Here is a 24,836-nt window from a genome sequence, read left to right as displayed (position 1 = left end):
TTTATACAAAAACCTTTTATTTACTGTTTGTATTTCTTCTCCCCAATCTGGAACCCAGCTAGCTCCTAAGGCTTCCTGCTGCCTGGTTCTTGAAATTGGGGCCTGGGGGAGATAGTTAGGGGTTATGAGAGGTGGGGATCTCCTCACCCACCAGTTGCAGAAGTTGAAGGAAGCTTTCCTGCCTGGCTGAAGCTCCAGCAGCCTCCCAGGGCAGCCCCTCAAGTCAGAGGATCCATTCCCCCACAGGAAGGATGAGAGGAAGAGAGAACACGTGTCTCTCAGGGGCCCAAACGCTCCCTATCACTTGCTGCTTCTACACCAGGCCAGGCTCCATAGCTGAACCAATCTCTCACCTGGAGATGGAGCCCAGCACCAAGGGGAGGGGTAGGGGTGGGATGGAACATGCCTCTGTTTTGGGTTCTACTCAACAAACAGGAAACAGGAAGAGGTTGGCCTGGAGTGGGAAAGGGGAAGGAGGGCACAGGAGCACACAGGAGGGGTTACTGGCCTGGGGTCGGGCCAACTGGACACCTGTGGAGAGAGGTTAGAGCCCCTATGGGAACTGGCACTTCCAGCTCCACAACCACTGGGAAGAGAGAGAAGGGAGCCCTGTACCCATCTAGACAAAGGGCTAATGACACAATAAACACATTTGGTCTGAAAGTGCCAGGAAAGGGCAGCCAGTGCTATCTGCCAGGCCTGGGCCTGGCTGCCTCATTGGCTACCACAGCTCACTCTGGGTACTGTCACCCTTGCCTCCACCATCACTGCCTCCGCTCAAGCTCTGCATAGCCCGTGACTCTGCTGCAGGTGGATACTGCCAGCCAGACTCCAGCTGGCGGGGCAGAAACAAGGACCCCGAGCTCCAGGGCCCTTCCCTGGATGAAGCCTACCCGTGGAGATGTCAGGCCCTTTCCCACAGTCCCGCTGCCATGAGCCAGACAGAGAGAGCTCTCCTGGGAGGGCACTGCACACTCAGGTTCTCCGGAAGACAGGGGAAGCACTCTCAGGGAGGATGAAGAACCTCAGAATGGTATTTGCTCCTCTTTCCTATCCCAGGTCCCGTTGTCCAGGCTCAGAAGTCTGAATCTGCATCCATGAGCTCTGCCTCCATCAGGTTGGTGCGGGAGTGAATGGGCCCCAGCCCCTGCCGGCAGCCCTGAGTCCAGGCCGTGGGAACTGGGGCGCTGGGCAGAAATGGATCCTGCAGGGGACTGGGCTCTGGGCAGAAAGGGTTGGAGACCAGGGTCCAAGCTCTCTGTCGGCAGGATTCCCCAGCTCCCCAGGCACCTGCGGCAACCAAGCACTTCTGCCGCGGCAGCTGAGGCAGTCGAGGAACAGCGCTGGCTGCAGGGGCAGGGGCAGGGTGGTGAAGTTCAGGGGGTGGTGCCAGTGGGCACACCTCCTTCTTCCTCTTCCTCCGCTTCTTCTTCCGGCCCAGACGCTTCTCCAGTTCTGGGGAGATCTCTGCCTCAACCAGCCACAGGTTGGCTTTTTCCTCTGGGGGCACTGATGGCAGGAGAGAGAACTTGAGTTTGGGATGCTGGCTCTGTCCACGCCACCTGTTCTCTCCTCGCACCCCTACTTTTGAGCTCTGGGACACAACTGTAGGTCTCTAGTGCTTCAGCCCCACACTCTAGACCCCCCAGGGCCTTTCCTTCCTCCTCCTGTCCCAAGAACCCCCAGCCTCCATGCCCCCCACCTTTCTACAGAAGCCTGACCCCCTTGTACCTGGAGTTGCCACAGGGGTGACAGACACATCCTGAGGCAGTATGGCTCCTCTCCGAGCCACCATCTTGGTGACATGTTGCGCCCAGGCAGAAGACACATCAGCAGAGGGCTCGTTGAGGTCAAAGGCCAAACCCGCTGTGGGGATGAAAGGAAAGGCTAAGGAATCATGACTGCCCAATTCTTGGATGACGGCTCCTCCCTCACTTAGCACATCTACCTTCCCCAGCAGCTCCCTCACCGTCCCCTGAGCCCAGAAGGCCCACCCAGGGTAATCATAGTGAGCTACCCAGTCCTGGTCTGAAGAGTAGGGCCTTGCTAGAGGTCTGAAAGCCAGTTCCTGGAACTGGAGAGGACAGAAGGAGGGAGAGGGAGATGAGTCCTTTTGAGACCAAAGTATCAGCAAGCAGACCCAGGGACAGAAACAATGCAGAGGAGCCAGGGATGGAAGGGGTCTGGAGAGAGTTGAGTGTGTGAGGAGAGGCCGGGGGCGAGGGTGGGGGTTATTCCTCCCAGCCTTCCAGACAGTCCACGTGTCCACACCAGCCTAGTGAGATGGGGCCCAGGTACTGTGGGTGCTGAGTGGCTCCCGTGGAGGAAAGGGGCCTGAAGCTCACCCACAGGCCCATCGTGGGAGACAGTGTGCATGCTAAAGGACAGTTCCTGGCCTGGGTTCTGCAGCAGCTCACGCCGCTTGGAGAAGGCCTTGGCGATCATTTTGCTCTTCTTGATGCGTTTGGGCTCATCATCACTCTGCCCAGTCAACCTGAGAGCAGAAGAGGTGGGGGAGGGGAGTGAAGGAGCAGCCACTTCCATCCAATCTTGTGAAAGACCAGTGACGACGCCATTCCCTCCACGACTTTGAGGAGTAGAGACCTCTGCAAAGAAGTGGGCCTAGAATTTGGGGCTCCTGTATGCTCAGTACTCAAATCACTCAAATCAGTCTACTCTTCTAAGAGACGCTGGCAGCAGCTGGCTCAGCACTTGATTGGTCCTCCCAAGGGCAGGAGGTGTCACCAGGGGGCAGTGGTGAGCCACAGAGGAGGCAGCTTTAGGCATCTCAGCGCAGACTCTTAGAAAACTAGCCTACCCAAGAGTGCTGGGAGACCGTGGAGCCCACAACACCTATTGGTTGGGACATCAAGCTTGAGAAATGAAGGGCATAAGGTCAGATCCAGCTGGCTGCTGATCCCACCTGCACCAGGTGCGCCTCCAGATGAGCAGCGTGGCCTTAGTCCAGACCCAGGTGCTCATGGCAATGCCGGTTCCAAACATGGCAAACAGGTTGATCTTCTCCACCAGGAGGCTAGGGCGATTCTTGATTTCACAGTCAGGGATGGGCTTCTTGGTGGGCAGCCCGATGGTCACATTGGCCTGGCACCTATGGCGGGGGGCGGGTAGCAGACAGGTGAGGCTTTCTGGGTCTCTTGGGTGGGGACCCAAATAATCAACCCAAAGACTTTAGAAAGCGCTAAGCCCCCACAGCAATGATTCACAACCCCGGGTGCTCAGTAGAGTCATTTGGGACATTAGAGTTACTTTTAATAACTACTAATGTCTAGGTCACACCCCAGACAATGAAATCAAATCTCTGTGGGAGGACCAGGCATTAGTGTGGTTTAAAGCTTCCTAGACTGGAAGCTGAAGCCATTAAGGAAGAGCCTGAGGCAGTCAGGACATGGACTGGTGTCCATTTTAATGAGCACTGTAACTGCTATTCCTGCCATCAGCAAGTGTGGCTCTTCTTTCAGCGGGTGAGCTGCCTTACTCTCAGATTCATCCTCGTGGTGACACAAAAAAGCACAGACAAAGCTAGCAAGTATTAACAGGTTGTTAATCTATCATAGAGAGGTAACTGCTTCTGTGCAGGGCTCTATAATAAGCTCTGTAAAGAGTACGTTGAGAATTAGAGTGACTTCTATGGCCAACACAGAGTCGTCAGAGAAGCCCAAACACGAGAGAGCTTAACAGTTACAAACACACCAGCCCGACAGTGGCTCATGCAGAGAGGAGGGCAGAGTGGAGCTAGGGTAGGAGAGCTGCTTGCCGTGTTTGCAAATTACAGAGCAAAGGACATCTCAGGCACCCAGAGCACGATGGGCAGTTTCACCTGCCATCGGAGGAGGACACCTGGCAGAGCCTTGCTGAACGGTAAAAGGGCTATCTCTGCAGTCCTGGCTCCAGCTCCTATGGCTGCTGCCCCCAAGCCCCAGGCCCTGTACTCACAGCACATAGTCCCGGAAGCTACGCTCCCACTCAGCCTGGTTGAAGAAGTCGTAGAAATGGCAGCTGAAGGTGATGAGCACAAAGCCAAAGGCCAGGAAGCCAAAAATGCCTGTGGAGGGCCAGGGTGGGACAGAGCATTACCAATCCCAGGTGTGGAAGCAGCAGTAGGGACAAGGTATTTGCCCCAGTTAGGCCTGAAACATAGCTGAGTCTGGAGTAAATCCATGCTAGGCTCAGTTTGCTGTATTCTCCAAAATAAGGCCCGAAGGGCACTTGAGACAACTGTGGCACAGTGGGCATGGGAAAGTAGTCTTGGCATGAATTTGAATTTTTCTCCAAGAAGGTGCCCTTTTGAGCTGGTACCACCATCACCACACACACACACACACACACACACACACACACACAAAGCCTTGTCCTGACCCCATGGCTGCTAACTTGTGCCACTGACACTACTCTTCTAAGACCCTATCCTGCAGGTCCCATGGCCCCAGGAGGGTACAGTGGTGGGCTGGCCAGTACCTCAGGCCAAAGGGCTTGCGACCCACTCACCCAGGCGCAGCATGGTCTCATTGATCTTGCTGGCAGCCTTCTCACTCAGCAACCCAGGATGGTTGCTCTTGATGGAAAACAGAGTCATGACTCCTGAACAGAAGAGAGACCTCAGACATTAGTAGGGTGAGGCCACCCTCCCGGGAGGGATGGGTATGACAGGGAGTCCCCAGTCTGATTACTCCTATGCTTTAAAGCTTGAGGAACTGGAGACACTTGAGAAATGGAGCATAGCTGGTGGCAGATGTGCTGTGTACTGGAAAGACTGGGGCAGAGCCCAGACAGACAGACAGATAAGGAGAGAGAGAAGGCGCCTTGGTCCTGGCCCCAGCTACCCCTAAATGAGGCAGCCAGGTCAAAGCTGTGCTGATGGAAAAGGCATAAAGAGATGCAAGAACAGTGCTATCCAATAGATATACAATGTCTGCCACATACAGACTCTCCAATTTTCTAGTAGCCACATTAAAAAAAGTAAAAAGATGCAAGTGAAGCTGGGAACCCTGGGTGGCGCAGCGGTTTAGCGCCTGCCTTTGGCCCAGGACGCGATCCTGGAGACCCGGGATCAAATCCCACATCGGGCTCCCGGTGCATGGAGCCTGCTTCTCCCTCTGCCTATGTCTCTCTGCCTCTCTCTCTCTCTCTCTCTGTGTGTGACTATCATAAATAAAATAATAAAAAAAAAAAAAAAAAAAAGATGCAAGTGAAGCTAATTTCCATACATTTCATACACAATGTCATTGTTTATTTCATTATCATTTCAACATGTACTCCATATAACAAACTATTAATGAGGTAGTTTACTTTCTTTGGGCTCTGTATTGCAATACAATTTTATACTGATGACACATCTTAGTCTGGAGTCGTTTCAACATATGTGGCTAGAGGCTACCGTACAGGACAGCAAAGATACAAAACATAAATCAGAGGCCCGGAGACTCTGCCAAAAAGAGGTGGGCTGAACAGAAGGCTGACGGCACAGGGGGAGGAAACTGAAGTTTACAAAGAGAATGCAACAAAAATGAGCTAAGAAGACACGGAGGCTTACTGTGGAGGTGGTGGCTCCAGACGGGAAATCAGGGAACAACGAATCTGTGCATGTTGTGGAAACTTGTGGGTGGAAAGCAGATGAGGAGCCAAGTTCCAAGAGATGGGGGGCATATATAAATTCAGGGTGCACACACACACAACTGAAGGCCCGAGCTGGCTGCTGTGGACAGGCCAGTTTATTCACCGTATGAGTGCAGCTGGCCAAGGGCTGAGCCGGGGCTCGGGCTCTGCTCAACAGGCTGTGAGCTGTGGCTCAAGGCTCTGGAGAAAGGGCCTGCATTTCTCTGGCCGGCACAGAGGTGCTGCCCCACACCAGGTGCCATGACACTGTTTCTGCTGAAAGGAGGCACCTTCCACTTACCAGCAAGACCCTGTGGGAGCTGACTTAGGTCCTGCTGCAAAGGCAGCAGAAGCTGGCAGCTTCTAGCTCCCACTTACACAGAGCAGGCGCATGGCGCATTTTGTGGCCCAACTGGTGCTGGCCTGGTGCTCACTCACCTCGGATGAGGAAGTAACCTCCCACAATGAGCACCAGGCCAATGGGGGCCAGCACGAAGCCAGCACGGTATCGGTAGTTCTTGTAGCCAACAAAACAGATGCCGCTCACGGAGTCCCCATCCACCTGCGGTGGGAAGAAGGTGGGAGGGAGGGACAGAGTTGGTCACTGGCCCCCTTACCCAAGCCCGCTCCAGTCCCCAGGCCCCCACCAGTCACCATACCTGGGCCACAGCAAGAATTGCCACAGTAAGGACAAAGGGGAGTGACCACGTTAGCAGGTGGAAGTAGGAGGTCTTGCCAGAGAGAGGCTGGTAGGTGGTGCCCAGGGCTTTGAAGGAGGTGTGCCAGGCATAGGTGAGGACCACAAACCAGACGACACCAGCCATCAGGGCGTAGTACACGATGACAAAGATGATGACGCAGGACAGGGTCTCATTGGAGCTGTGCAGACATGTGAAGGGTCACCTGGGGAGGTCATTCTGTACTCCCTTTATCAGCTCTCTCCACCTTGTCCCCAGACCCTTGGCTTCTAAGGTCTGGAGGTTCCGTAGGAGTCAGGGCTTAGGTACAAGACTCAGGTCAGATTTGAAGAGTGTGTGAAGGATGCCCCTTGGAGTAAATGCAAACATTCACGGCCCTAATGCTGCAAACTTTGGGCACGACAGGCAGAGCTGAATCCTACGCTCAAATGTCGGTTTCAATCCCCACCTGTCCCTTTTGTGGGAAACACACATTTCAACTTTCTACCCCTCCCCTCATTTCGGGGTCCCCAAGACACCTACGTGGGCTCCCCAAGTCTCATGGTGCCATCTGCACGGCAGACAATCTCCCGGCGAGCGCCGTCCATAAACTGGGCCAACCAGCCAATGCTCCCCACAAAAAAACACGCGTTGACGTAGAAGAGAATGACAGCAGGGTAGCGATTTGAATTCCGCCAGTCGGCCACAAATGTGGCCTAGAAAAGAGAAGTGGGGTCCATTCTATGAGGTTTGGGTGATTCTGCTGCCATAGATACCCTAGTCTGAACCCTAAACCCCTCTTATCCAGACCCTGTCCCAGGGACCCCACCAGGTCTTCCCCTCCTCACCTCCCTCTGCCCCAATAGCTGGGCCAAGTGACAATCTACTTCCTTCTCACTTTCTAGGCTGCACGTTCTAGGCCCCCTTTCCCCTGACCCTTCCGCCCGCAGGCCTGCCGTCGGCTGACCAGGGTGAAGAGTGTGCAGAGGCCTGTGACTGCCCCGAAGGCCGCGATGTAGCTGTGCATGTCCTGGTGCTCGGCTTCCGTGAACAGCGGGTTCTGGCACTGGATCCCACATCCCTCCACGTCCTCATACCAACTCTTGGGGTTGTCGGTCCGGACCAAGGGAGCCTCGCACTGGCCCGAACTGTTAAACTTGATGTTCTGCACCTCATTCTGGCACAAGGGAAGGGAAGAGGGCAGTGCAAAAGGGAGCAGGAGGCCCAGGGGCACCCTTGGTTTAATACGAGGCAGAGGGGTAGCATGGCAGAGTGCCAAGAGCCCAGGCTGGAGACAACCTTCCAGCGTTTGAATCCCAGCCCTACCACTCAATGACAAATTATATCAATAGCCTGGGGTGAATTATTCGACCTCTCTGTTATCTCACTTTCCCCAACACTAGGATAGCAGCTCCTACTTCACTGTGTGGTTTAAAGGTTACATGAATAAATAGATGTAAACTGTTCCTATAGCATTTGGCAGGTAGTAAATAGTAATAACTAGCATGATTACTAATATTATTGCTGTTATTATTATTATTACTACTTGTGAGCTCTCCTTTACCACCAGAATGAGATCACACCTGTCTTGGTATCTCTAGTTGTTTTATGTGTGTGTGCCTTGATTCTCTAAATACACCATAAACTGCTTGGCCAATGAGTTCCTGTCGTCCATGACTCCCGAAACTCCCCAACACCTGGTAGAGTAGATGCTCAAAAAATATTTGTTGAACAGCTGCCTTTTATAAATAAACAGATAATCCCCAATAGACTGGCCCAGTCAGTGAGTGTCAGTTTGGTTTTGTGGCTCATTGACCCCATGGCTGCAGATTTAGGTCTCCTAGGAGAGAAGCCTGTGGGGCTGCCCTGCTCCTGCCTCCTGTTGGACCCTGCCCTATGCCCAGGGCTTGCCCCTCAAAGCACTCACCGGGCAGCCCTCGGGGAAGTGGTCAGGGGTGCAGCGCAGGAAGTCAGGCCAGCCGCGCTCCCTCTCCACGATGGCGCAGGGGCCTCGGGTAGCCTGGCAGAGGGTGCGGCTAGGCAGCTCCACCCGGTCATTCTCGCACTTGGGCATGTACACAGCACAGAGCAGGGGCTGGATCACTGCCCAGCAGCGGGGGGCATTCCGGAGGCCTGGGGGGAGGCAACAGTGTGGGCACATTGCAGTGAAACCCCTCCTCATGCTGACTCAGTCACAGTCATTCCCAGGCCTAAGGCAAGTCTCTGCCACAATGCCAGGGCTGTCAGGCGCAGGGTTTCTCAACAGGGCATTTGGGCAGGATGAGTCTTCTCTAGGACTGTCCGCTAGAGTGTAGGGCTTTTAGCATCCCTAGACTCTTTCCACTAAGTGCCAAGAGAACCCCTAAATGCTCCCCTTTGCCCTACTCCAGAGTTGGTGACTGGAAGAGGGTCTGAAGGGGAGCTTCTGGGATGCTGGTAATGCTCTAATTCTTGATCTGGCTGCAGTTACATGTATGTGTTCACCTTGTGAAAAGCAAGCCTGTGATCCATACACTTTTCTGTATGTATTTGTGATTCCAGTTTTTAAAAAAAAACAGCCCCCATTTCCAAATGCCCTGCTGAGAACCCCAGGTCGACTTGCCTTTTACCTCGTCGGGGCATTCTTAAAACCTTTCAGAGGTCTCTTCTAGGGTAAAGGGAGGTTGTGGGACACCACCCCGCCCCCATCACAAAGCCCATGCACCAGAACCAGATGTTGCCCTTTGCCCAGACCCAGGATCCTTGACCCTCTTACCAAGCTGAAGTGAAACAGAGTACAGGGAGGAGCTTTAGAAGAAGTAGTCAGGGGAGCCAGGTACTCCAAAGCCAGAGGAGGAAACAGGAAATCAGATGGAGAGAAACAGAGGAGGTTCTGTCCAGTGCAGAAGGAGGAAACATGTTGTCAGCAAGACAGAAAGAGATGGAGATCTCCCAGCACCCCTGCCCCAACCCAGGGCCTCTACCCTGCTGCCCCAGTGGCTGGGCCCCCATTGTCACTCCCGAGTCATCCCTGCTTCGGAACACTTGTTCACCCAAGAAGTTGTCTTAGGAGAAGCTTCTGAGGGATGGCCTGGGTGGCTCAGTGGTTGAGCGTCTGCCTTTGGCTCAGGGCATGATCCCGGGGTCCTGGGATCGAGTCCCACATTAGGCTCCCTGTGGGGAGCCTGCATCTCCCTCTGCCTGTGTCTCTGCCTCTGTGTGTGTGTGGTGTGTATGTCTCTCATGAATAAATAAATAAAATCTTAAAAAAAAAAAAAAAAAAGGAGAAGGTTCTGAGGATGTGAGACCAAACTGGGTGACTGCCACATTACCAAGCTACAGTGGTAGGGGCAGATACTTGTTCTTTTTTTGGGAAAGAGGCAATACAGTAGAATGATATGGGTCATGGGCATTACAATTAACCTCCCCGGGTTCAAACCTAGGCTCTACCATTTCCTGGCTGTTTGATCTCGGGCAGATTACCTTATGGCTAGCCTCAGTTTCTTCATCTGTGAAATTCGGATAATAGATTTACCCCGTGGAAATGTTGTGAAGAGTTAGATAATGCATTGAATGTGGTTAGCATGGTATCTGTCAGACAACAGGCACTCGGGAAATATTAGGTGTTATTACTCATCTGAAATCTCTGACCACTCACAGCTCCCGTACCACAAAGCCTATTCCAGGGCACAGAGCAAGTTCCTGTCAAGAAGCAATGTTCTCGGGCAACTGTCCCCAGACCTGACCAAATCAAAATCATCTGGGGACCTCTATCATTCTAGATGGAGAAAACCCCTCTTAAGAGTTCTGACCAAGTGGGTCCAGGTGGAGAACACAGCAGTGGTTGCCAGGGGGCAGGTAGGAGGATAATTTGCACACAAGGGAACAGCATGAGAGAATATTTGGGTCTGAAGGGATTGTCACTATCTTGAGTGTAGCGGCTGGTTACATAACTATGTGTTTGTCTAAATTCATAGAATTGGGGCAGCCTCAGTGGCGCAGCGGTTTAGCGCCATCTGCAGCCCAGGCGTGATCCTGGAGACCCAGGATCGAGTCCCACGTCAGGCTCTCTGCATAGAGCCTGCTTCTCCCTCTGCCTGTGTCTCTGACTCTCTCTCTCTCTGTCTCTATGAATAAATAAATAAATAATATTTTAAAAAATAAATTCATAGAATTGTACAACAAAGAATAAAGTGAATGTTACTGGATGTTTACTGAACAATATATTTAAAATGGAGGAAGCTTACTAGAGTAAAATTTATTCCAGAGGAGCAGCAAGCAGTTGATTAATAAAAATATTAGTTTTCTGGATTTTGTGATATTTGCAATAATCAACTTCTAAAGATGTGGAATTTTGTTTTTTCTTTTCTCAATTTATTTTTTATATTATTTATTTATTTATTTGACAGAGAGAGAGAGCAGAAGCAGGCAGAGGGAGAAGGAGAAGCAGACTCCCTGCAGCACTCTATCCCAGGACCCCAGGATCATGATCTGAGCCAAAGGCAGAGACTTAACCAACTAAGCCACCCAGGTGCTTTTTTCTCATTTTAAATATTGTTTTGTACCTTAAAAATAAACTCCCCAAGGAAAAGACAGATTATTAAAGAAATCTTAAAAGACAACTGAGGAACTATCTAGGGAAAAAAATGGATTCTTACTCCATTTCTTACATAAAAATAAATTCCAGAGGAATCAAAATAACTACATGAGTTTTAAAAATTAAGGTACCAGAAGAAAAGATGGGAAATGGTTTTTAAAATCTTGAAGTAGAGATGGCTTTTTGAAGTATGACACAAAACTCAGAAGCTACAAAATAAAAGATTTTAAAAGACTTCAGGAAAATAGATAAGTAGAGTAAAATACAAGATCATAAGAAAAGCAATACACTTAAGAAAAAATATATATATATTTTAAAGATTTTATTTACTCATGAGAGACTCATAAGAGAGAGAGAAAGAGAGGCAGAGACACAGGCAGACACAGGGTCATGCCCTAGGCTGAAACCAGCGCTAAACCGCTGAGCCACCCCAGCTGCCCGAGAAAATATATTTCTGATACATATCACAGGTAAGGAGCTAATTTCCTTATGTACATGAATCTCTTCCACATCAATAAGAAATTCATAATCCAATAGAAAAATGGGCAAAAGACAAAGTTCAAATACAAATGACCTTTAAACACATAAAGAGACATTCAATCTCATTCTTTTTTTTAAAGATTTTATTTATTCATTTTAGAGAGAGAGAGTGCAAGTTGGAGGAGGGGCAGAGGGGGAGAGAGAGAGAGTGTGTGTGTATGTGTGTGTGGGCGGGCATCCCACAACCCTGATATCACGACCTGAGTTGAAACCAAGAGTCAGACCATGAGTCCAAAGCTCAACCAACTCAGCCACCCCAGGTACCCGTTAACATCACTCTTAATAAACTAAATGTGAAATAAAACTATAATGAGATAAATTTTTTAACTTTCAAAGTGATAAAGATCAAAATAATTGAAAACGCTGTGTTGACAAGAATGTGGGTGAAACTGGCACTTATATATAATTTTAGTAAGAACAGACATTAGTAAACACTTGTGGAAACTGGCATTATCAAAATTTTATACTAGCGATCCCACTTCACATGTTTACAAAGATAATACATAAAATTATTCATTGCAGAACTGTAACAGCAAAAGAGGAGAAACTGCAGAATGCATAGCCATCAATAGGAGACCAGCCACATAAGTAAGATACCATATATCAATATAATACAACACTACGCAAGGTTGAACCACTTGCATTGAAATTGAACTACCTCCAGTGCATCTTGTTAAATGGATAGTTGAGTGAGAACAGCCCGAAGAGCAGACTACTACTTGTTGTAGGAGGAAAAAGACTAAGGACGCATCTACATTTATACATATGTTGGCTATCTCTAAAAGGACACACAAAAACCAGTACTAGTGGTTGCCTCTAGGAAGGGGAAATGGGTGGCTGGAAGCAGAAGTGGAGGGGTTTAACTTTTGTTACTTTTGAATTTTGTACAGCTCGTACATACTACCTATTTTTTAGAAGTAATTAAGCTTAAAAATATAAATATGTCAACCATAGAGTTGGGGGAAGCTCTCTAGAGAAGAGAAGGGGACAGAACTGTAGACAGGAAGAAAGGGGGACAGCCTGGATGGCTCAGCGGTTTAGCGCCTGCCTTTGGCCCAGGGCCTGATCCTGGAGACCCAGGATTGAGTCGAGTCCCACATCGGGCTCCCTGTATGGAGCCCGCTTCTTCCTCTGCCTGTGTCTCTGCCTCTGTCTCTCACAAACAAATAAATAAAATTTTAAAAAATAAAAATAAAATAAAATTTTTAAAAAAGGAAGAAAGGGACATCAATTTTATCCATTGTTTTATTTCTTTCATTTTATTAAAAACATGAAACAGAAAAAATAAAGACACAGATGTTCTATTAATCTTGGCATTTTTTTATATTCATAGACTTCTTAAATATTTGCCACAATTTAAGCTTTAAAAATGACTTTTTGTGTGGTTCTGATGATCAGATGGTTGAAAACCATTGTTCTGAGATTGGCTTAACATTAGGAAATTCAATCAATGCAATTTACCACGCTAACAGATTAAAGAAGAAAAAAGATCATATGATCATATCAGTAGATGCAGAAGTAGTCGATAGAGTCCAACATGATAAAGAATAGGCAAATTAGGAATAAAAGAACACTTTTTTTAAAAGATTTTATTTATTCATGAGAGACACAAAGAGAGAGGCAGAGATATAGACAGAGGGAGAAGCAGGCTCCCTACAGTGAGCCCGGTGTGGGACTGGATCCCAGGACCCCGGGATCACACCCTGGGCTGAAGGCAGATGTTCAATGACTGAGCCACCCAGGTGCCCCAAAAGAACACTTTCTTAATCTGATAAAAGAAACCTATGCCAAACATCATAGTAATGGTGAAAGATGGGAACATTTTATTTATTTAGTTAGTTTTGTAAAGATTTTATTTATTTATTTATTCATGAGAGACAGAGAGAGAGGCAGAGGGAGAAGCAGGCTCTATGCAGGGAGCCCGATGCGGGACTTGATCCCGACCCCAGGATCACGCCCTGGGCTGAAGGCAGACACTCAATGGCTGAGCCACCCAGGCATCACAGATGGGAAAACTTTAGAATACAGATATGAAGTCAGAGATAAGGAATGCTGCTACTTTTATCACTTGTATTAAACAATGAGCTGGACATCTTAAGTAGTGCATTAAGCCAATAAAGATTAAAAGGCACGCAGCTTGAAAAGAGAGACACAAAACTCATTATTCACAAATGAGATGGCTATGTGTATAGGATAAATTTAGCTAGTTTACTGGGTTCAAAATCAATTGTATTTCTATATGCCAGCAACAAACAAAATGAAATATTAAAGGAACTATTTAGAATAGTATTTTAAAAACCAAGTACCTAGGGGAATCCCTGGGTGGCTCAGCGGTTGAGGGCCTGCCTCGTACATACTACCTATTTTTTAGAAGTAATTAAGCTTAAAAATATAAATATGTCAACCATAGAGTTGGGGGAAGCTCTCTAGAGAAGAGAAGGGGACAGAACTGTAGACAGGAAGAAAGGGGGACAGCCTGGATGGCTCAGCGGTTGAGGGCCTGCCTTCGGCCCAGGGCATGATCCTGGAGACCCAGGATCAAGTCCCACATCGGGCTCCCTGCATGGAGCCTGCTTCTCCTTCTGCCTGTGTCTCTGCCTCTCTCTGTGTCTCTCATGAATAAAAAAATAAAAATCTTAGAAAAAAAAAAAAGGGAAACTTCTGGCCTAATGATGAAGAGTCGCAATTTATTTTTATTTTTTTTTTAAGAGTCACAATTTAAAAAAAAAATGAAAAGATCTAAATAGAAATATATAATGAAATGATTGGAAGACTAAGTATTGTAAAGATGTCTTTTGTCCAAATTAGTCTGTATACTCAATGTAACCCCCATCAAAATTACCAATAATTATTTTTTAAATTAATTTATTTATTTATTCATGAGAGACAGAGAAAGGCAGAGACATATGCAGAAGGAGAAGCAGGCTTCCCACAGGGAGCCTGGTGTGGGACTCAATCCCAGAATCTCGGGATCATGCCCTGAGCCAAAGGCAGATGCTCAACCACTGAGCCACCCCGGTGCTCCCAAATATTTTTATATTAAAACACAAAGGGTCAAGAATAGTCCAGACTCTATTAAATACTGCTGTACCATAAATACTATAAGCATTATAAGAATGGTAGAGGGGATGCCTGGGTGGCTCAGCGGTTGAGCACCTGCCTTCAGCCCAGGGCCTGACCCTGGAGACCCAGGATCGAGTCCCGTGTCGGGCTTCCTGCTTGGAGCTTCTCCCTCTGCCTGTGTTTCTGCCTCTCTCTCTCCCTCATGAATAAATAAATAAAATCTTTGGAAAAAAAAAAAAAGAATGGTAGAGGTTCTTGGCTTGGAACTCAAAAAGGATTCTTAGAATTTAGGAGCCCGTGAACTTGAATGAGAAAAAAATTACATCAAATAGAAATTTATTTTATTTTATTTTATTTTTTTTTGGATCAAATAGAAATTTAGCCCTTCCTTCAATTATGGGTGTAAGCCACATACTATGTTATCAGTATTGTGTTTTTGTCATGAATGGAAATTAGATATTTTTATTATAGATATCTCAAAATATTGTTACTGTTCATCTCCACCTTGATATTATGGTGGTTATTAAACACATAGTACATCTTACTCAGTTTATTAGTAAAGAAGCACATATATGTTAGATCACAAAATTGTTTTAATATGTTTGATAATTATATTTCAATAGAAATCATTTCCTTTGTAATCCTATATGCTCCTTTTTAATCCTATGTGTTTTACCTTATAAATTTAAAAATATGATACTGAGAAAGGGCACAGAGGTTTTATCAGACTGCCAAAGAGGTTCATAGCTCAAAGAAGGTGAAGAACCATGCCATAAAGATATGATAATTAAGATGGCACATATTGGCAAAGGATAGACAAAATAGAACTATGGAACAGAATAAAGATCCCAGAAACAAATAGATATTTGAACATTTGATTTATGGCAGAAGACTGGAGAAGGGATATTCTTTTTAACAAATAATGTTGAGGGCGCCTGGGAGGCTCAGTGGTTGAGCATCTGCCTTTGGCTCAGGGCATGATCCTGGGGTCCTGGGACAGAGTCCCCAGGCTTCCTGCAGGGAGCCTGCTTCTCCCTCTGCCTATGTCTCTGCCTCTCTCTCTATGTCTCTGCCCGCCCCCCTCTGTCGCTCAAGAATAAATAAATAAAACCTAAAAAAAACAAAAACAAAAAACAAATTATGTTGAAACTAAATGAAATATAAATGAAACTAGTAAATTGTATGTCTAAATTGAAAGGAAAATCTAAAAAAGTTTTGAGAAGATAACATGAGAATAAGTTCATGACTTTATGTTATGAAAGGACATTTTTAAAAGATTTATTTATTTATTTGCAAGACAGAGTGTGAGCAAGAGTGGGGGTGGGGAGAGGAAGAGGGAGAGAGAGAGAAGGAAAGCATACTCTCTGCTGAGCAGGGAGCCCCCTGCAAGGAGATCTCAGGATCCTGAGATCATGACCTGAGCCAAAACCAAGACTAGGATGCTTAACTGACTGAGGCACCCAGGTACTCCATGAAAGGACGTTTTTTTTTTTAAAAGGTTTTATTTATTCATGAGAGACATAGAGAGAGAGAGAGAGAGTCAGAGACACAGGCAGAGGGAGAAGCAGGCTCCATGCAGGGAGCCCGACGTGGGACTCAATCCCAGGTCTCCAGGATCACGCCCTGGGCTGAAGGCAGTGCTAAACCCCTGAGCCACCCGGGCTACCCAATGAAAGGACTTTTTAAAAGAAGACAATAAGTACTAATCAGAAAAAGCTTTATCAATGACTATCTTTTTTTTTTTTAATCAATGACTATCTTAAAGCTCAGAACTTCTGTTAACAGATGACACAAAGAAAATTAAAAGGCAAGGCACAGAAAATATTTTCAACTCATACAACCAATGAAGAACTCCTGTCCAGCATAAAGAAAGAACTCTTAGAAATCTTAGGAGAATGACAGCCCTATAGAAAAATGGGCCAAAGATGCGAACAGACACTTCATAAAAGAAATCCAAATAGCCAATAAACATTTGAAATGGTGCTTAACCCCATTAGTTATCAGGGAAATGCAAATTAAAACCACAAATAAAAAGGGAAAAGGCTGACACCACCAATAATCAAGAATCATGTGGAGTGATGGTGACTCTTCTACAAGATAAGTGGGGAATCTAAGGTGGTATAACCACTTTGGAAAACTGTTTCATATTACCCAGTAAAGCTGAAGGCAGAGACGGCTGAGTGTCTCAGTGGTTGAGTGTCTGCCTTTGGCTCAGGTTGTGATCCTGGGGTCCTGGGATTGAGTCCCACATCAGGCTCCCTGTGGGGAGCCTACTTCTCCCTCTGCCTAGGTCTCTGCTTCTCTCTGTGTATCTCTCATGAATAAATAAATAAAATCTTAAAAAAAAAAAAAAAGCTGGGGTTTCCTGGGTGGCTCAGGGGTTTAGCGCCTGCCTTTGGCCCAGGGCGTGATCCTGGAGTCCTAGGATCAAGTCCCACATCTGGCTTCCTGCATGGAGCCTGCTTCTCCCTCTGCCTGTGTCTCTGCCTCACTCTCTCTCTCTGTGTCTCTCATGAATAAATAAAATCTTAAAAAAAAAAAAAAAAAGAAGCTGAACATATGCATAACATACTGTTTGGTGATCCCATTCCTCTAAGTAGGTACCTAGGGAAATTTGACCCAGGTGCACCAGGATATACATAGAAGAATACTCACAGCAATGGTATTCACAGTGGCCAAAAACTGAGGACAGCTTAAATGTTTAACAACAACAAGACAGATTAGTAAATTGTGATATATTCTACAATGGAATACTGTGTGACAATAAAAAAAAAAAAAGAGCTGCAATAACATGGATGAATCTTACAAAAGAAATAACAAAAGAAGCCAGACACAAAAGACATAAAAGAATACACATATCGTGATTTGTATAAAGCTCAAAAACATTCAAAACCTAAATATCCTGATTAGGGATTCCAAAACTAGATGATAAAGCTATAGAAGAAAAAGGAAATGATAATCAAAAATATTAGGGTAGTGGGTACTTCTAGAAGAGAAGGGAGGGAAATATGATTGAAAAAGACAAAGGAGGGATCCCATGATCTAGTTCTTGACTCAGGTGTCACTTTATAATTATTTGGTTTTGTTTTTGTTTTAAGATTTTATTTATTTATTCATGAAAGACAGAGAGAGAGAGAGAGGCAGAGACACAGGCAGAGGGAGAAGCAGGCTCCACGCAGGGAGCCCGACGTGGGACTCGATCCTAGATCTCCAGGCTCATGCCCTGGGCTGCAGGCGGCACCAAACTGCTGCACCACGGGGGCTGCCCAATTATTTGTTATTTAATACCTCTTTGTTTTATGCAATTTCTGTATGCATGCGGCATAGCACAATTAAAATTAAAAATCTTGTGGTACCTGCCTGGCTGAGTCGAGGATCGTGCAACTCTTGATCTTGGGGTTGTGGGTTCAAGCCCCATGTTGGGTGTAGAGATTACTTAAAAATAAAATCTTTTTTTTTTTTTTTAAGATTTTATTTATTTATTCATGAGAGACACAGAGAGGCAGGGACACAGGCAGAGAGAGAAGCAGGCTCCCTGCGGGGAGCCCGATGCAGGACTTGATCCCAGGTCCTCAAGATCACAATCTGAGCCAAAGGCAGATGCTCAACCACTGAGCCACCCAGGTGCCCCAAAAATAAAATCTTTAAAAATAAATTAATTAAAAAGTCAAAAATCTAAAGCAAAAATGGAAACTTGGGCCCGTAGATGCTTTCCTCTATTTTCATACTTTCCATATATATATATATGGAAAGTATGAATATATATATATATCTTAACTGATTCTCATCATCATCAGCCAGGTTTGGGAACAGCTCTAGGGGAATTCTTTCTGATCTGCCCCTGCAAACAACCCACCACCATCACCAGCATCCTTCCTCTCATTGCTCAACCAGATGTCGGAGAGGAAAAGAGAAATTCCTCCCAGCTTCTCCAGCTCTTTTCTACTGGCAGCCTCCGGCTGGGTGACAAGGCCACACATCACTATGCACACACAGAGCACAGCAATGGTCTAAGAGGCTACGTGCTGGTTGTCAGGGACTTATTTCCCTCACCAGCCGCAGGTCTCTGCTTTCTCGGCCCATTTACCAAACCAGATTTGGCCCAAGGTGGACTGTGGCCTGGATATTATGTTTGTCTGGTCAGCTTGGAATGCCTAAGAAGACACATGTCAAGCTGTCCTGGGGGAAAGATGCTGAGTGCCTGAACAGGCCCAAGTCCAGAGGGTTAAAAGATACAGGAGGACCTGAGTTCTATACAGATCTAGAAACCAGTCCAACCTGAGCTAGCAACTTCCTCACTCAGTGGCATACTTCCAAAGGCTCAGCAGTCAAGGATGAGGAAACACAGAGTGACCACTCTCTTCAGCAACTCCTATTCCAAATCTGCTGGTAATCTCCACATAGATGTCCATTGAGCATCTCTAATTCACACGCCTAACTGAATCCATGCTTTCTTGCTCCTTTTTTAAAAGATTTTATTTACTTATTTATTTATTTTTATTTAAAAAAAAAAGATTTTATTTATTTATTCATGACAGACACAGAGAGAGAGAGGGAGAGGCAGAGACACAGGCAGAGGGAGAAGCAGGCTCCATGCAGGGGGTCCAACATAGGACTCGATCCCAGGTCTCCAGGATCACACCTTGGGTTGAAGGCGGTGCTAAACTGCTGGGCCACTGGGGCTGCCCAGATTTTATTTATTTATGAATGAGACACACAGAGAGAGAGGCAGAGACACAGGCAGAGGGAGAAGCAGCCTCCATGCAGGGAGCCTGATGTGGGACTCGATCCTGGGACTCCGGGATCACACCCTAAGCTGAAGGCCGACGCTTAACTGCTGAGCCACCCAGGTGTCCCCATGCTTTCTTCCTAAACCTTTTCCTCCTCCAGCATTCCCAGCTTAGTGAAAGGGAATGATACCACCTTCTCTGCAAGCCTGAATCCTAGGTCCTCCTGCTCACTCATGCCTTGCATCCAACTCATTGGCAAGTCTTACTGGTTCTAACTTGGATTTCTGGCACCTGTCCACTTCCTCCAGCCTATCACCTGATCATCTCTCACCTGGACCTCCACCTCCATCATATCTCACCTAGACTACTTCAATCATTCCCTAAGCAAGCAACCAGGCTCCAGGCCATTCCTCCTCCCATGGCTTCTTCACACAATACTCAAAGAGATCTTTCTAAAATGCAAATATGATTACATCTCTCCCTTGCTCAAATGCTTTCAGTGGCTCCTTATTATCTTCTGGATAACATCCAAACTTCTTAATACGAGGTAGGAATTCCTTTACTCTCTAACACTCTAGGTCTTATCTCTTATAATTCTATCCCTCACATGCTTTGATCCAGCTCAGCTAAAATTCTTGCACTCTTCTTTAAAAGTACCAAGTCCTCTCACCTCCTCACCTTTGACGCTGTCTCCTCTTCCTATTCCTTCCCATTCAACCTTTCCTTGGCTCAGCTAATTCCTGCTTATTTCTCAGGTCATAGGTGAAAGGTCAGTTCCTCTGGGGAGGGTCTCCCTTGCTCCCCAAAGTCTTTTGTGTTCCTTCAGCACCCTACCCTGTCACAATACCTCTTACGGGAACTGCTAAAGCTGTCTGTGGTCTTCCCTTGATGGCAGGGATCATGTCTGTATTCCTTGTCTTTATATGTCCCAGAACCTGATCCAGGATGACATGTAGCAAGCACCCAATGCCTAATTTAACGACTGAGCAGATGGCTGGGTACTCAGAACTCCGAGGCTTTAAAAAAACAAACAAACAAACAAACAAAGAACAAGTGTCTACCTTCAAAAGTTTACAGATGAAGACCACTTAGATCATCTTCATCCTTCACCCACGAAAACACCTCCAAGAGCCAGGTGAAACTGACCATTTAGACATGGTCAAATCAAGACCACTCACTCAGGACTGGACAAATCACTTGCCAGAGGCTGCCAGCCAAAGGCCTGTCTGTGATTCTTACTCTTGACTCTGATTCATTGTACCCACCACTGACCCAGCTTGCACCACCACCTGCTTCTGGTCCCACTGCCCAGGATACCCAGCAGAAAGAACAACCAGAAAACACATGTGACTGAGCTAAGGGATGATGGCAGCAGAAAAAAATTCAAAGTGAACTAAAGACCTGGGCTCCAGGGTGGCATGCCTGCAGGACCCTGTCCCCCAGAAGCACAGCTAGTAAGGATCGAAAGCGCCCAGCTAGCAGATGGTTCTAACTCCTAAACTTTCCTGCCAAAACCACTTTTGCCTACTCAGCAGCTGCTCTCAGGAGTATGGACTGGAAAGAGATCCATACCCTTCCTCCTTGATTTGATGGCAAGTACAAAAGGACTGCAGCATCACACATGCATTTAACTTAGAAGAATTCAGCCATGGGCCCCTGCAAAATAAATAAGGAGAGAGGGACATCTGGGTGGCTCAGCGGTTGAGCATCTCTGCCTTCGGCCCAGGGCATGATCCTGGGGTCTCGGGATCAAGTCCTACATCAGGCTCCTTGCATGGAGCCTGCTTCTCTCTCTGCCTATGTCTTTGCCTCTCTCTTTCTCTGGGTCTCTCATGAATACATGAATACAATCTTTTAAAAAAATAAGGAGAGAGAGATGTGTGGCGGGGGGCAGGGGTATGAATTGCTCTCAGTGTGAGCAACTCAGAACTGGGTGAGCGTCTAGTGCTGAGAAATTTGATTTTCCATACAACTGGCTCCTAAACGCAAGCCTTCTTTTTGCTCTTTTGCTCAGAGACCTGTTTATACCTTTTTTTGCATTCCTTTTTTTTTTTTTAATTTTTATTTATTTATGATAGTCACAGAGAGAGAGAGAGGCAGAGACACAGGCAGAGGGAGAAGCAGGCTCCCTGCACCGGGAGCCTGATGTGGGATTCGATCCCGGGTCTCCAGGATCGCGCCCTGGGCCAAAGGCAGGCGCCAAACCGCTGCGCCACCCAGGGATCCCTGCATTCCTTTTTTATTCTTTCAGTCTTTTGTTCGTTTGCATTTATGGAACTTTATTTTTCTAGATTTTATTTATTCATGAGAGACACAGAGACATAGGCAAAGGGAGAAGCAGAGCCCCCCAAGTGCCCCAGCATTTATGTAACTTTAAAGACTAAAATGATATCTTCTAGGTATGTCCCTTCTTATATACTATACATTACTATATGTTACACATTTATATAAACACACTATCATAAAAAGAGTATCTATGCAAAATGACACAGACTTCACGTTACGGTAATTTATGGATTTTTCAAAGCCACTGTTGATGACACACGATTTCTGCCTACCTGCTGACTTTACAACCTGATACCCACTAAGGATATAGCTCTACCACAGGTACCATCTTCCAAGTCCCTCCTCTGGCATCTGCCAGAGAGTGATACCAGGCCAGGAATGATATGGCTTTGTCCAACATCCAGCAATGACTCTAAGAACTCTAGTGGACAAGTTGACAATGACAGGCCTGCAGCCTACATACACTTCCTCCTTCAGGATCATCACTAGCCCCCAGGGCAGAACCAAGATGGATGTAGGGCACCCAAGGCTTGTCAAAAGAAGTTGCCAAGCTGGCTCCTGACTTTTGATTTTCTTTTGCAAGGACAGTTTTGGAATCACGCAGACTAGAAGCAAGCGATGACAAGACCAGTCAGTTCTCTTCCCCGAGTCCCTTCAGGCCCCCAATCCAGAAGAGTGACAAGTAGCGAGAGAATCCACTCCCCACTGCTAAGGAAGGATTTGTTTGGGTTCAGTCTGCAGTTTTTCAGGCCTGGCCATAATCCTATCCTGAGGTGAGGGCTCTGGGATTTCAAACCACTGAGAAAGTACCCACAGACTCTCAACATCATAGACTTAAGTGTCCTTCTGCAGCTCTGACCAGCCTGAGGACCCAAACTTCCAAAGAATATACAAATAATCCTTAGAATAGTCTCATTCCGTCACAACCTCAGACAAGGATTAGAGTCCCCATTTTTCAGATGAGGAAACAGTGAAATCTCCTGCGAGAAAGCAAGACGAGATCACTGGACTTCCTGTCTCCCAAAACAAGATTTCTGGAAATTTCTGGCTAACTTTTAATTACTCAACAGCAGGGGGTTTCGTATCCGTCACAAATTTCACTCAATTCTTACCCACCCCCCTCCCTCAATGCCTAAATCTTCTCCGGGATCTTTACTTTTTTCCTCTCCAACTCGACTTGCCGGTTGGCTTCTTTTCCAAGATCTAAACACCTCCTTGAATCCCCAAGGACCCCGCTTCCAGAGCAGTACTTAGGTGGAGCAGCCCCATTTCTTAAAAAACGTCCTTCCCCGAGGCTCTGAACCCCCTCCTCATGGGCCCCTCATTCCTCCCATTCTCGGCGCACCCACCCCGCTCAGGCCTTTTGTGACCGGCTCCCTCCACTGCCTCGCCCCCTCCCCCCCCCCGAGGGTCCCATCCCGCGTACGGCAGGCACCCAGAGCTGCAGACTGCGTTCCTCCAACTCTCCCGGGTGCAGCTCCCGCCCTCGCCACAGCTCAGGCCCGAGCCTGTTCTTTGCAGGAGTCCCGCATCCCACCCCCGTAGCCCCGGCCCCGGCCCCGGCCCCGGCCCCGGCCCCGGCCCCGGCCCCGGCTCCGGCTCCCGCGCGCTTACCCGACCAGAGCACCAGCTTGCCGTGCGCTTCTTCCTGGGAGTCCGAGTCCCCGGCCAGCAGCGTGGAGGTGGCCCCGTAGGGCAGCGCCGAGCCCAGGCACACGTTGTAGCGCAGCGGCTCGCAGGGGGCTGCGCGGCCGCAGTGGCTCAGCAGCGGCGGAGGGCCCGTCGCGGCCGCGCTCCTTCTCGCGCTCCCGCCCGCGCTCCGCGGCCCAGGCCCAGTCGCGTTCCCGCTCAAGGCCGCCCCCCGGCCCGGGCCCCCCAGCAGCAGCAGCAGCAGCCCCAGGAGCAGGATCTCCGGCCCCCGTGCGAGGCGGGCAGCGGCCATGGCCAAACCCGCCAACTCAGCAGAAGCCCCGGCGTCCCCGCCCGCTCCCCGGAGCCCCCCGGCCGCACGCGCAACGCTTGGGGCCGCGGAGGTGGCTCAGGCGACCTGCGCGCCCCGCGGGTCCGGGCCCGGGCCCCCTCGGACGCTCCGCGCGCCGCGGGCCCTCGGCGCCCAACTTCGCAAACTTTGGACCCGGGGGCCCATGTTGGGCGGCGGAGGCCCCGGCCGGGATGCACCCCTCTCTACTCTTCCTCCTGGCAATCCAAGTTGTCTTCAGCCCCGGGAGCCCCCTGGGCCCCCCATCTCCAGCCCCATTCCCCCTCCCACCATTAAAACTACCTCTCGGCCGCGCGATGGAGGCCAGGCGCGCGCCGGCGGTGGGGGACTAGCTCCCCGGCTTCCCCTCTGCGCCAGCCCGCGGCCCAGCAGCCACCTTGGCCCGAGCGCGCCTCAGCCCCCCGACTCTCCCACCGACTCCCCGGCTCCTTTGTTGCTCTAGCTGCTCGGCTCTCTGGAATGCACGGGCCTCGCCGAGCCAAGCCCGGCCCCACCTCCGCCACGGCTTGGGGAGGGACTGGCCGAGGGAGGGAGGGAAGGGGAGGGGAGGGGAGGGGACGCGAGAGAGGAGGAGCGCGAGCCTTGCTGTCCCCGGCGCGCGGAGGGGCCCGGGCCAGGGCGCTCTGGTGACCCCGTTCGCCACCCTGGGGCAAGAGATGGGAGGAAATCGTGGCCGGGAGCTGCAACCAGACTCAGCGGGCACCTAGATCAGCCTGAGGATCTTTCGACTTGGTGGAAAAGACCAAGCGAATAGACACTTCTGGTTTACAATGAGAGAGACTAGGGTGCCTGAAGTCAGCGGAATCCTCTTCTACCTCCTTGCCTGGCCCCCAACTCGCCAGTTTTTTCTGGTTCTGGTTTTAGATCTTTCAACTTGTCCCGGGGGGCGGGGGGCCATGGAGGAGAACCAGGGTTTGGGGGATTCCCTTGTTTCAATCCTTCCAGCTCGGGATCTGTGTGAGAGATGAACTCAAAGTCACTCAGGGCAGCTGCCTGGCTGCTGTTACCTGTGAGAACAAGTGTCTGGAAACCAAACGTGCCAACATCAGCCTTTATCGCTACAGATGTGTGAAGTGCAAAACTGTAGTTTCCAACGACTGACCTTGGCTTCTCTTTGGTTATGTTCAAAAGAAGCCATTGCATTTTTTATGACCCTTGCTGTCCATATACTGGCTGATGAAGTTTCTGTTGCTCTCCTTCCCTACTCTACTTATTTGGCCTTTCCTCCCTCCTTTACTTGTGGGGCTTTGAGCCACTTGATTTCACCCCGCAGCAGTTTACACTTATACCCAGGGGGCCCTCCAGGAGAGTGGACTTAGATTGAGCAGCTTTTCCATGTTGCAACACACTAG

At 48.4% G+C, this 24,836-nt stretch overlaps 1 protein-coding gene across 2 annotated transcripts; it reads right to left on the bottom strand.

Moving 5' to 3' along the window:
* On the bottom strand, positions 1–23,448 carry SMO (smoothened, frizzled class receptor). 2 transcript variants are annotated; one of them, XM_077857299.1, is made up of 13 exons: positions 23,100–23,228; positions 9,046–9,162; positions 8,218–8,423; positions 7,258–7,467; positions 6,834–7,006; positions 6,273–6,492; positions 6,052–6,175; positions 4,507–4,599; positions 3,955–4,063; positions 2,924–3,109; positions 2,346–2,494; positions 1,732–1,866; positions 1–1,509 (listed from the first exon to the last, which is right to left on the bottom strand). In XM_077857299.1, the coding sequence occupies exons 3-13, from the start codon at positions 8,362–8,364 to the stop codon at positions 1,076–1,078; spliced, it is 1,980 nt and encodes a 659-aa protein (XP_077713425.1). In that variant the 5' UTR covers positions 8,365–8,423; positions 9,046–9,162; positions 23,100–23,228; the 3' UTR covers positions 1–1,075. The 2 variants fall into 2 exon arrangements, with proteins under 2 accessions (XP_077713425.1, XP_077713424.1); XM_077857298.1 differs by lacking the exon at positions 9,046–9,162 and having other exon boundaries at positions 23,100–23,448.
* Positions 23,449–24,836: the final 1,388 nt, after the last annotated feature.

The sequence above is a fragment of the Canis aureus genome, chromosome 18 (assembly GCF_053574225.1).
Source record: "Canis aureus isolate CA01 chromosome 18, VMU_Caureus_v.1.0, whole genome shotgun sequence".
NCBI classification, from domain to species: domain Eukaryota; kingdom Metazoa; phylum Chordata; class Mammalia; order Carnivora; family Canidae; genus Canis; species Canis aureus.
Note: the sequence above shows the minus strand (reverse complement) of the source record. Positions and strands in the feature narration are given on the sequence as shown.